We start from the raw sequence: 13,025 nt of genomic DNA, 5'->3' as shown, positions 1-13,025 counted from the left end.
TGCGTTGTTGCAGAACGCAGGACAGAGAAGCTCAGGTTCTCGTCTCTCCGCCCGTCTAGTTGTCGGTGGCCGTGAAGTGTCTGAAGGCCGGCGTGTTGGACTCGGACGGTCTGGACGACTTCATCAGAGAGGTGAACGCCATGCACTCGCTGAGCCACCAGAACCTCATCCGGCTGTACGGCATCGTCCTCACACAGCCCATGAAGATGGTAAAACACACACACACACACACACTCACACACACTCACACACACACTCATTGTCACGATGAGGTGTGTGAACACTAGTGAGCGGTGTGTGTTGTGTGCAGGTGGCTGAGCTGGCCCCGCTGGGCTCCCTGTTGGATCGCCTGAGGAAGCGTCAGGGTCACATCCTCATCTCCTCCCTGTGTACCTACGCTGTGCAGGTCAGTGCAACACCAAACATATACAAAATATATATATATGTATATATCTACCCGATATGTTGGTGCCCAGAGATGTACGGCTGGTTTATTCCCCAACTAACCACTAAAATACACTGAAAATACTGTGAAACAAACAATTATCGTGCAGCAAATTGAAGTATTCTAGTGTGTTTTTATTTAAAGTCATCCAGCAACAACATGATGTTTTGTTGTAAACATTAGAAATAAGTACAAACATATTCATTTCTTTTAACTTTTTTATTTTGCATTTTCAACACAACAGAACAATCCTTGACATTTAAATAATCATTATAAAATCAAATAAATAGTAAACAATCAAAAACAGTAATATATAAAATGTAAAAATAACCTTTACATACAACCACATCTACACCGACAAATGCTTTTACGTATACACAACCATCTACATCCACAGCATACTCATATATACCTTATATACCACATGTATATACTTTTACACAGGCACTCCACAAGGAGGAATGAATACCTACATTAAGTACAATTAAATGATATATGCAGTAAATATATGAAACAAAATAAATAACTAAAGTAAAATAAAAGATACCGAAATGAAAGTCCAAACATTTTACTGCATATATCAGGAAGGATGTGTTTTGTACTGTAAAAGTACTAATACCACACTTTTAAGATACTTACATAATACTATGTAAGTATTATCAGCAAAAACGTAGTCAAAGTATACAAATAAAAGTTGTTATTGTGCAGTGAAATGTTCCCTCTCAGTGTTTTAACTGGTAACTTTAACTCTTTTATATACTGTTGTGTAGTTTACTCTGCAGCGATGCATCCTAGTATAAAGAGTCTAAAGTTACATAAAAGTAAAGCACAAGTACCCCAAATGTCCTCGAATGTTACGTCCTTTGAGTCGATGCGTGCTGATACCTCCCCCCGCCTGTAGGTGGCGTGCGGCATGGCCTACCTGGAGCAGCGGCGCTTCCTCCACAGAGACCTGGCCGCCCGCAACGTCCTGCTGTCCACCAACGAGACGGTGAAGATCGGAGACTTCGGCCTGATGAGGGCGCTGCCGACGCACGCCGACCAGTACATCATGGAGGAGGGCCACAAGGTCCCGTTCCCCTGGTGAGAGCGTCGTCCATGTTTTATAGTTTCATAGCCGAGCTCCCCACAGTCTTTCTTTCTTTCTTTCTTTCTTTCTCTCCTGACGTCTCCGTCCTCGTCCTCGTCTCTCTGCAGGTGTGCTCCGGAGTCTCTGAAGTCTCGTACCTTCTCTCACTCGTCCGATACCTGGATGTTCGGGGTCACCCTGTGGGAGATGTTCACCCACGGACAGGAGCCGTGGCTGGGCCTTAACGGGAGCCAGGTGCATGCTCCTCCTACCTTATGAAATGCACTGAAAACACTGTAAAAACAAACAATTATCACGTCGCAAATGTAATTATTCTAGTGCGTTTTTATTTAAATTCATGAACATGAAGTTTTGCTGTAAAACATTAGAAATAAGTACAAACGTTTTTGACCTTTTATTTTGCATGTTCAACACAACAGAAGAATCCTTGACATTTAAATAGAAATAATAAAATTAAAATAAATAGTAAATAATCATCTCTTTCTAGTTTGGGAGGGCGAAATTAAAAAAAATCTAAAATCTATTTAAAACAATTGCACCTGCTCTCATTTTAAGCCCAGCGGGTGATAATGTTCTGTCATGGCCGTCTGCCTGCAGATCCTCCACAAGGTGGACGTGGACGCCGAGCGGCTGTGCCGACCAGACGACTGTCCCCAGGACATCTACAACGTCATGCTGCAGTGCTGGAGCCCCAAGCCGGAGGACCGGCCCACCTTCACCGCGCTCAGAGACTTCCTGCTCGAGGTAGCGCGCCAGTTTTAGTCTCGAGTGTTCATTTAGCGATATCGCAGTCTAGAAACACTGTGTTACCAGTTAAAGTACACTTAACTCCTTCTTTCATTGGAGTTCAGAGATGTGACACAGATGCAGGAAACAGCTTAAACTATGAGTCCACTCATAAACACCACAGAAGACAAGTCACGTTTATTTATACAGGGTTTTTACGGAAAACCTGGAAAAGTCACGGAGTTTTAAAATGGTTATTTCCAGGCCTGGAAAAGTCCTTGAAAACAATAAAAAAAACTAAGAATTAAGAACATTCATTAATACATCAAAAACAGTCAAAAAGCAAAACATATTTTTTCAATAAAAGTACTTGTGTGTTCTGCAGACTGTAAGCGTGTGCTTGTGTTCTGCAGACTGTAAGCGTGTGCTTGTGTTCTGCAGACCGTAAGCGTGTGCTTGTGTTCTGCAGACTGTAAGCGTGTGCTTGTGTTCTGCAGACTGTAAGCGTGTGCTTGTGTTCTGCAGACTGTAAGCGTGTGCTTGTGTTCTGCAGACCGTAAGCGTGTGCTTGTGTTCTGCAGACTGTAAGCGTGTGCTTGTGTTCTGCAGACTGTAAGCGTGTGCTTGTGTTCTGCAGACTGTAAGCGTGTGCTTGTGTTCTGCAGACTGTAAGCGTGTGCTTGTGTTCTGCAGACTGTAAGCGTGTGCTTGTGTTCTGCAGACTGTAAGCGTGTGCTTGTGTTCTGCAGACTGTAAGCGTGTGCTTGTGTTCTGCAGACTGTAAGCGTGTGCTTGTGTTCTGCAGACTGTAAGCGTGTGCTTGTGTTCTGCAGACTGTAAGCGTGTGCTTGTGTTCTGCAGACCGTAAGCGTGTGCTTGTGTTCTGCAGACTGTAAGCGTGTGCAGACTGTAAGCGTGTGCTTGTGTTCTGCAGACCGTAAGCGTGTGCTTGTGTTCTGCAGACCGTAAGCGTGTGCAGACTGTAAGCGTGTGCTTGTGTTCTGCAGACTGTAAGCGTGTGCTTGTGTTCTGCAGACTGTAAGCGTGTGCTTGTGTTCTGCAGACGATGCCGACAGACATGAAGGCGCTGCAGGACTTTGAGGAGGAAGAAAAGCTGCAGATCAAAATGAACGACGTCATCACCGTCGTGGAGGGAAGGTCAGTTGGACGTGCTGCACCGAGAAGAACGTCGATGTAGTTTGGGATTCAAAGAAGGGGGGGGGGGCTTAGCCACAAGGGGAGTGGCTTAGCGCTCCCCAAGGTCCTAGTGCCCGGGTTTTGTATCGTTAAGTATTACGATAGGCTGTTGGATTGTAATTTGAAGGGGGAGAAAACATACACATATGTAGCATGTCACAGTTATAAATAATACATAACTTGTCCATGTGAGAAACAAAAGTTTGATTTAATGACATCCCCAAGATATATATATATATTTTATAAAGCCAATAATGCCTTAAATAGGCCGAACGACGCCCCTGATCTGGGTTCACAAAGCAGTGTTTTATCAACGCGACTGGCTTTTGTGTGTCGGTGCAGAATGAAGGTCATTAAGGTCACGAAGGTCATGAAGGTCATGAAGGTCATTAAGGTCATGGAGGTCATGGAGGTCATGCTTTCAAGACATCAAATGCACCTTTTGTTGACGTTGGATTGCTTGAATAGTTGGAAATTATTTTAATTACGGTCCTGTTACTGGCTCATTGTAGAAATATTATGCTTTGTGTGTGTGTGTGTGTGTGTGTGTGTGTGTGTGTGTGTGTGTGTGTGTGTGTGTGTGTCGCTGCCCAAATGAAAACCCACAAGTTAGCAATTACTTTTGCTTGATTTGCTGCCATTCGTGCGTTTATCATGTGACACGGGGCAATGATTGTCCCCTAATCGTCTTCATGATGTTGAACATGAGGACACGGATGACACCAATCAGGAGGGCAGTCACCATTATCATTATTATTATTATTATTGTCTTCATGATCCAGTGTGTGTGTCTGTGTGTGTGTCCTCAGGGCCGAGCACTACTGGTGGCGAGGTCAGAACCGGGGCACGCTGCGCGTCGGCCAGTTTCCTCGCCACGTGGTGACGGCGGTCGCCGGCCTCTCCGCCCACGACATCAGCCGACCGCTCAAGCACTCCTTCATCCACACCGGGCACGGGGACACGGACCCCCACCGCAGCTGGGGCCACGCGGATCGCATCGACAGGTCAACAGCACTCAGGAGCTCATGAAACATTACGTACACGTGGCTTTTAGTCTAGTTTCATTATTAAAATATGAAAATTCAGACCTCAGTCTGACTATAATGTGCAACTAAAAGCACTGAGATGAGGAACAAAACATGCATTGAACCACGACTCTTCACAATGTTTATCTTTCCACATTTCCTTATCGGTTGTTTGTGTAATCAGTGGGAAAGAACCCAACACGTCAGGGCAGATGAACACGGCCTTTTTGGAACAGATTTTTTATTCAGATTCATGTTGAACCACAGATTTATCTTTGACCACAGATTTTTATGAATAAATTGGAGAATTTTCAACTAAATGCAGTTTTTGTGGCAATGCGTGTTCGGTAACTGTCCACTAGGGGGCAGCAGTGCATCAGTCCACCAACAGATGAGGAACTTGTTGAGATCAAATCCGGAGCAACTGATCCAAGAGCAGAATAAAAAACAGTTTATTGTGCTCATCGACATTTTAACAAGCAGTGATTGCAGCAGTGTGTCCAATAAACCAGATTTAATGGCTGTGGCAAATGTAGAATAAACATTAAGTTCCATCGTGTAGCTTTTATATAGAAACTGTGAACATGAATTCCTTGACTCTGCTCTCCTTGTTCCCTCAGCCTGTATTTGGGGAACCCCATGGACCCGCCCGACGTGCTCGGGATGGAGCCGGGCACCGCCAGGCCGACCAAGCTGCCCAACCGCGCCAAGAGTAAACCCATCCCACAACTCGAACACACACACACAGTGCTGCCATGTACTTAAATACAAATCACTTGCAGTACTTCTCTATTGTACCTTTCCCTCCGCTACGTGTGTGTCTGACGGCTTTAGTTGCATTTCAGATACACGTTTTTCATCCATTTCCTGTCCAGTGAAAACCAACAAATCTCCACATTTGGTGATTTTTTTTTTATTTGTAATCTTTCTGATGAACTGAAGGATGAAGTTTTCCTTCAAGTTTTGAGAAAGTCCCTGATGATCTTACAGCATGTGATGCGCCGCTGAGGATGAAACGACTCAGGAGTTTATACAGAAGTTAAAGTTAGACCCTCAACATCTACAGCGCTGAAGGGTTTAAAGGCAGGACTCGTCGTGGAATATCTTCACAATACGAATACTAAGAAAGGATCTGAATACTTGTGTCCACATGCCTCTCTTTTAGTCGCTCACAATAGTAACTATTAGACAAGCGCAGCTAATTCTGTGTGGTTTTAATGGTGTAAAACTCTCTTTCAGAGCAACCTCCTCCTCGTCCGCCGCAGCCGGCCGTCCTGCTGAAGAGTAAGAGTCTCTCTGAGCTGTGTGTCCTCGACTCGACCTTTAAACACACCGTTCCTGACTCTTTCCCTTTGCGTCCGCCTCAGAGCCGTTCTACGACTCCGTGATGGACGATTACGACGACGACGACGTGGACGGCGGCGGCGCCTCCTCGTCTTCCTCGGGGCTGAAGAGGCTGGGCGTGTCCCTGGGGCTGAAGCTGCGCCCGTGGGAGGCGTCCGGCGTGCGCTCGGCCCGGAGCGAGGTGTCGCTCATCGACTTCACGGACGACAGCTTCAGCTCCACCACGCCGTCGCCGCTCACGGAGACGCGGCCGCCGGACGAGGACACGCTGAAGGTGAGGGGCGGAGCCTTGTGATGCAAATGTTTTCTATTTGTTGCTTTATTAACACGGAGAGGGCACGTCTGTCTGTGAGGAGGCTGTTTATTAAAATATATTTGACGGTAATTGAAAGATGCAAAGCAGACGCAGACAGTACACAGTACCATGAATAATGAAATATTACAATAATTAATGCAGAAAAGTACAATATTGAGAAGATATTGTAGTTTATTATCCATCCAGAAGAGCAAAAAGCAGAGTATTGTAAAGATTAATAGTCAAATAAATATAGATTGTAGAATAAACAGTTAGGGGTAGATATGAATGCGCTTTGATGTATGAATAGTATTGACATGTGCAGCAGTTTCAGTAGGTAAAATATATATATAGTGCAGTTTTAAGAACAAAAATGGCAATAGTCACTATTTCATAATGAGATAATATATACAGAATAAGCAGATGGGTGTATGTTGTATTAGTATAATAATAATAAATTGTATTGCTCTTTAAAAGGTACTTTAGGCACTTTACATGGTAAAAACAAACAATAGAGGCAGCAATAAAACAAGAAAGATGACAATAGTGAAATATAATATAAATAAATAAAATACATTAAATAAATTAAATTAAATAAATACATATGTAACCTGTGATACTAGTTATTATAGATTTTATATATATATATATATATATATATATAATATACGATATATATATATATATATATATAGATTTTGTATATATATATATATATATATATAGATTTTTTATATATATATATATATAATATACGATATATATATATATATATATATAGATGTTTTATATATATATATATATATATATATATATAAAATCTATAATAACTAGTATCACAGGTTACATATGTATTTATTTAATAATTTTTATGAAAGCCTTTAGCCTTTAGCTCCTGTGGCTAACAGCGAGGACTTTCAATAACGGCCGTGACCCTTTCATAACCTCCGTGTAACCGATTATGCAGCTTTATGGAAGATATGCATTTCCTGAACTCACATTGCATCTGAACCCACAGGACAGAGTTCTGTTCTACATGTTTAGCACATGACTTCCCATCTGAGGATTTCAGCGACCTCTTAACCTTTCTGCTTCTCCCGTCGCACGCCAACACAGACAGAAAGCAACTGTCCTCCAGCGTCACGTGATCTTCCCGTCACACCCGTCTTGACCTTGGTGACCCCGAGGCGGGAGCCATGTGAGGGATTCGTGCTCGTCGATCGATCATGTGCATTTTAGCGGTTTCTCTGGGTTTCACAGGAATGTTTTCTCTTCCTCTTGTCTTAGTCATTGTATAGACTAAGCAGGAATTGGAGGCGGAGTTTAAATATGTAGAAAACTCTGAGGAAATGGTACAGGAAATGGTGTTTGTTCAAGTCCGCCAAGAAAAAACAATTCAACAAACGACAATACTACTTTTATTATTTTTACCTTCGTCTTTAACGAGGCGGGAAGCGAGCCAAGGCTGGCTTTGTTGTTGTGAGCTTTGTTACAAATATCAGTGGGATTTTACACAAGGCTTTCTCACTTCTGTTGAGGGGCCGTCCTGCGACCGCAAGGTCCACGGTTCGATCCCCGGACTCCCCATAGTCCGCATGTGGAAGTGTCCTTGAGCAAAACCCTGAACCCCGGGCCACTGCTCCTAAATTGCTATGGATGGGTTAAAGCAGTTGTTCTCAAACTTTTTTTTTCGCGCCCCACTTTGGAGGAAGAAAGATTTTCGCGCCCCACTGCCCCAACAAAATTGTAAAAAAGTGGTACATGCTGAAATAATATAATAAATACAATTGCAATCACTTTCAAGTCAACCGGATTGCTCCATCAGACAAAAACAAATACAATGTGCAATCACTTTGTTAGAACGATGCAAAGTTTCATTTTGTATATATCTTTCATCCCTGTTGCTTTTTTTATATATTTTATCTTGTGTGTTTATTTGTAGCTGTAAACTGTAAATTGTTAGGCGCTACTAGGACAACAAATTTCCCCTTGGGGATTAATAAAGTATCTATCTATTTATCTATCTATCTATCTATCTATCTATCTATCTATCTATCTGTGCAAAAAACAACTATTATTTGGCAAAAAATAGCTTAGCCTGTTTTGCACTGAATTTATGTTTAGCATAATAACTAAAGGATGAAAAAACATTTTAAAAAAAGAAGTAAAATAATCTGCATCCCCCCGCGCCACCCTTGTAATACCTTCGCGCCCCACTAGAGGGGCGCACCCCACAGTTTGAGAACCGCTGGGTTAAATGCAGAGACCAAATGTCATGTATGAATGTACACATATGTAATATGACGAACGTAATAAAGTGTAAGAAAAGAACCCGCAGGTTCTGATCTGTATGTCTCTTAGCTTTGCGTCACTTTTTATTTTTGCCTGTCCCTCTTCCTCCTCCTCCTCTTCCTCCTCCTCCTCAGGACACTCCGTCCATCCTGGACTGGCCCCTCCCTCAGCCGGCGTACGACGCGGTCGCCACGGAGCTCGAGGACCAATCGGAGGACCAGGAGGTGCGGTCTATCAACAAGGGGTTCGCCGCCGAGGAGGCCGCCGCCACGGCGCCCATTGGCGGCACCGGCGTGGCGAGTCGGAGCGAGTCGCAGTCCGCCGACTTCTTCCAAGAGCTGCAGAGAGAAGTAGGAGGAAAAACGCAGACGGTTGGTTTAATTAATGCGCACAAACAAAATCGGACGACTAACATTTCTGTCTGGGCCGCAGGTGATGGTGAAGCTGCAGGTTCCCATGGCAACGGGCCGCTCCCTCCCCTCCTCCCCCCTGCCCATGGCTCCCCTGGGCCCCCACCGGCAGATCTACCTGCCTCCGCCGTCCCCCACCGTCAGCGTCGCCGCCGCCTCCCCGTCCTCCTTCGCCTCCTGCTGCTTCGAGGACCGTCCGGTGCTGCCGCCCCGCAGCCCCGTCCCGCCGCTGCGTCCCTCCAAGCGCAACCCGCCCTCCGCCGCCCGCGGCTCGCAGCCGCGCTCCACCTCCGTCTGCCTGGGCGACGGCGAGGACACGCCTCCTCAGATCCCGCCCAGAGACCACGCCTTCTCCCAGCCGGGCTCCCGCTCCTCCTCGCCGCTCCCGCTGCCGCCGCCGCTGTCCACGTACCCCGTGGCCCTGCCTCCGCCTCCGATCTCCGCCTCGCCGCGCCGGGCGTCCGCTCACCCGGGCGCCCTCCTGTCCTCCAACTCGTCCTCCTCGGCTCAAGCCACATCCCATTCCTCGCGGCTTGCGGCTCGTGGCTCCTCCTACTCGTCCAGCTCCTTACTGGATCCTCTTGCCTTTAGCGAGGGGCGTGGCCTCTCCTCGCTGGTCGACAGCTCTGTTCCCGCCCCGCTGCCAGAGCGACCTGCTTTTCTGGAAAGGTGTGTTACCGACGTCAAACACTGTCCGGCTCATTTGGTTCTCCCTGTCAGCTACAGGAGCTAAAGGCTAAAGGCTTTCATTGGCACTTAAAGGGCCAGTGTAGCATTTAGGGGGATCTATTGGCAGAAAATGGAATATAATATTAATAAGTATGTTTTCTTTAGTGTGTAAACATCTTAAAATTCAAGTGTATGTAGAAAGCTTCAAGAGGCTCGCTTGGTCAGTCGGCCAGTAGCCTGTTAGCTACAGGAGCTAAAGGCTAAAGGCGTTCATTGGCACTTAAAGGGCCAGCGTAGCATTTAGGGGTACATGTAAGTGTATACAGAAAGCGTTAAGAGGCTCGCTCTGCTAAAGGGAGTCTTGACATATTCCGTGCTTCAAGTCAATATCAGATATTGTTTCGTTAGCAATCAGCAACCCACAAGTTTCCTGCACGTTAAACAATAACTCAGCTTCTCCAGCTCGGTCTGATTGTTCTATAAATACTAGAAACACTCAGAGATCACGAGGCATTACAGCTGTTGCAAAACGAAACACCTCGCCGTCGATCAATACAGAGTGAGAAAACGCTGTCTGATGGAGCGCTCGTCTCCTTAAGGAGTCGCTCACTGAAGCGTTCGTCCTCTATCGAGTTTATTTAGATTCCATTTCTCTCCTAATCTTCCTGTGATCCTCACAATACAATACACAATAACAGATTGTTCAAATAAATGGGAAAATAAATATAAAACCAAAATAAAAATGTAACAATCAGAACGGCAAATACGGCAAAATGCAGTTTTTATGTCAAATGAGAAAAAAACATTGTATATTGATATTATCGTCCTCATAAGGCTGAGTCTTCTTCACTTTTTGAACACGTATTGGCATTAACAAACATTTTTATAACCATTTAATATCTTCTATATCGATTTTCTTTGCTTAAATGACATACTTTAAAATTGATTTTCCAAATTCATTGATAACCTTCAAAACTGAAAACCACCGACAAGAATATTGATCCTTAAGGTCCATTTAATAGTTGTTATGGCTCTTTTGATCATATTATTTTATCTTTATTAGCAGATTAATAGATGCATGTAAATTAAATGTATGTGGATAATAAATGTGATTAACTCAATTATAAAATATTTGTTGCATAAGCTTTGCGTCAGTATATAAATAAAATATAAACATCGTCATCTATCGGAATCATTGATTCATACCTAATTATGAAAACTGTCTCCATATGTTATTTCAGGTATGGAGCAGCCAATATGGCCGCAGTCAAACCCATGATTCAGCATCCCGGTGGAGCCAAACCGAACTCCTCCTACAACAACAACAATGGGTGGACTGCAGCTCCCAGCGTGCAACAGGAGCAGAGCATCACACAGGTAAAGGAGAGGAAAAGGAAATGTTGACATGTTTTTATTTTCTCTTTTCCTCATATAAATATATATATCTAAAAATATATATATATATAAAAATGAATATATATATACATATATATACACATATAATATATATTTATATATAATATGTATTATATATTTAAATATATATAAAATATATCTATAAATAAATATGTATTTATATATATATATATATTATATTTTTATATATAAATATATATATTAAATATATATATATATATGTATATTATATATATATGAATATATATATTATATTTGTATATAAATATATACACAAATATAATATATATAATATATAATCTCTAATATATTTATATATAAATATATATATATATATATATAAATATTTCCAGGCTATACGTATATCCAGGCTATATATATATATATATATATATATATATATATATATATATATATATATATATCCATAAATGCCACAGGCAGAACAATCCGTACACAACACAAACATTTAAAAGTCCCTGTATTGATAATTAATTGTACGCAGATTCCAGACTTTACCTCCGGCTCCTCGACTGTCTGTATGGATTATTGTTTAAATGTTAATTCAGGATTATCATAAAAACAATAATTAACAGTTTGTGTTTGACTGTAAAAACACCCTTTTCCTATTTGGCAGTTCCAATTGTTTAAATACTAACAATCCACAGGTCCAGTCGTGTTTCTTTACTTTAATGCTCCTCTCATCATACATGCGTGTTATGATTGACAGGTCCAAGGGGCGGTGCACGGTGTCACGCTGGAGGAGTGTCAGGCCGCTCTGCAGACCCACAGCGGGAGCATCCTCCAGGCCATCAATCACCTGAAGGTGAGCCTGTGTGTCTGTCGGGTCCTTGAGGGCATGTTTTTATCAGGTAAAACTAAATAACATATCAAATATAAGTAAATGAGCAGAAGTTTCTTTCGTGACTTTAATATTTTCACATTTAAAAAAAAAATATCCCCAAAATACAAACTCAATCAGTACACATGGTGATACAAAAAATAGAGGAGAAGAAGAAATTAGAAAAAACAGACGGGACACTTACATACTTACAATAAATAGAATAGAATAGTTCAAAAAAAATTAAGCTAACGAACAAAAAAGAAACAGTGGTGCAAAGATGTAGCCAATAAGCAAACAACGGTATGACAAGGTTTGAACCATTTATTGCCGCAAGGTGCATTTTATTGTGGCGGGGCGGCCGACACATAGACCGTCGCTGAGCTCGGCCGTGCTGGAAGTAGGGCAACGTCAACTCGCTTAGGGCAACTTGCTCGGAGCAACTCGCTTAGAGCAACTCGCTCAGGTCAAGTCCTTCCTTCCTGCTGCTGTCAGGCTGCACAACACTTCATTCACTTTGGTCACTCTAGTCACCTCTGTGCAAGATGAATACATGTATTCTGTCTGTATATATAATATTGTTATTGTGCATTATTTACTGTTTGTATTACTGTTTTACTGTTTATTTATATTACTTGTTTTATTTTTTATTTTACTTTACTATGTCTCCCGTTCGCTGCTGTAATCCTGCAAATGTCCCCACTGCGGGACTAATAAAGGATTATCTTATTTTACATCTAATCTAAAATAAAACACACCGGAGCCGCTAAAAGGCTAAAGGGCTAAAAGGCTAAAAGGCTAAAAGGCCGTCTGTGCCGCAGGTGGAGCAGCTGTTCCGTCTGGGCCTGCGGTCCAGAGCCGAGTGCGAGGAGCTGCTGCAGCGCTGCCGGCTGAACCTGGAGCAGGCCAGCGCGCTCATGCTGGACACATACGGACCCCACCGGAACAGGTAGAGCAAACAACAACAACAACAACAACAACACACAGCTGACCCCTGTGAAGGCTTTCATGTCGGTTCCTAGTCTGCAAAAGCAAAGCAGTGCCAGACGGAGCGACCCAGTGCAGCAGCTGGTTTCTCTCCGAATGTTTACGTGTTTGAGTTTTCTGAGTTCTTTATTTTTTTAAAGGACTGACCTGCTGATTTCGGGTTTTGCCAAATCTGACTTTGTTTTCTCAGAACTATAATTAAGAACTATTGTTATCCCTTTACTGTATTTGACTGTTTGTTTGCACACAAAGACACAATTCAAATGATTAATATATACATATATTAAT

The 13,025-nt window shown here is 42.9% G+C and overlaps 1 protein-coding gene across 1 annotated transcript in view; it reads left to right on the top strand.

The window, feature by feature from the left end:
- tnk2a (tyrosine kinase, non-receptor, 2a) overlaps nucleotides 1-12,703 on the top strand; it is a gene marked incomplete at both ends in the record, with an annotated part of 16,247 nt that extends 3,544 nt beyond the window's left edge. Inside the window, 15 exons of the mRNA XM_079233964.1 lie at nucleotides 60-209; nucleotides 311-406; nucleotides 1,347-1,528; nucleotides 1,643-1,769; nucleotides 2,133-2,279; nucleotides 3,325-3,419; nucleotides 4,268-4,462; nucleotides 5,104-5,195; nucleotides 5,723-5,767; nucleotides 5,851-6,101; nucleotides 8,549-8,764; nucleotides 8,847-9,493; nucleotides 10,735-10,870; nucleotides 11,640-11,735; nucleotides 12,572-12,703. Coding sequence (XP_079090090.1) covers nucleotides 60-209; nucleotides 311-406; nucleotides 1,347-1,528; nucleotides 1,643-1,769; nucleotides 2,133-2,279; nucleotides 3,325-3,419; nucleotides 4,268-4,462; nucleotides 5,104-5,195; nucleotides 5,723-5,767; nucleotides 5,851-6,101; nucleotides 8,549-8,764; nucleotides 8,847-9,493; nucleotides 10,735-10,870; nucleotides 11,640-11,735; nucleotides 12,572-12,703 — 2,607 coding nt within the window. The remainder of the gene's footprint in view (nucleotides 1-59; nucleotides 210-310; nucleotides 407-1,346; nucleotides 1,529-1,642; nucleotides 1,770-2,132; nucleotides 2,280-3,324; nucleotides 3,420-4,267; nucleotides 4,463-5,103; nucleotides 5,196-5,722; nucleotides 5,768-5,850; nucleotides 6,102-8,548; nucleotides 8,765-8,846; nucleotides 9,494-10,734; nucleotides 10,871-11,639; nucleotides 11,736-12,571) is intronic.
- Nucleotides 12,704-13,025: the final 322 nt, after the last annotated feature.

The sequence above is a fragment of the Taurulus bubalis genome (assembly GCF_910589615.1).
Source record: "Taurulus bubalis genome assembly, chromosome: 18".
NCBI classification, from domain to species: domain Eukaryota; kingdom Metazoa; phylum Chordata; class Actinopteri; order Perciformes; family Cottidae; genus Taurulus; species Taurulus bubalis.
The sequence above is the reverse complement of the archived record's forward strand: the minus strand, read 5'-3'. Positions and strand labels throughout refer to the sequence as shown.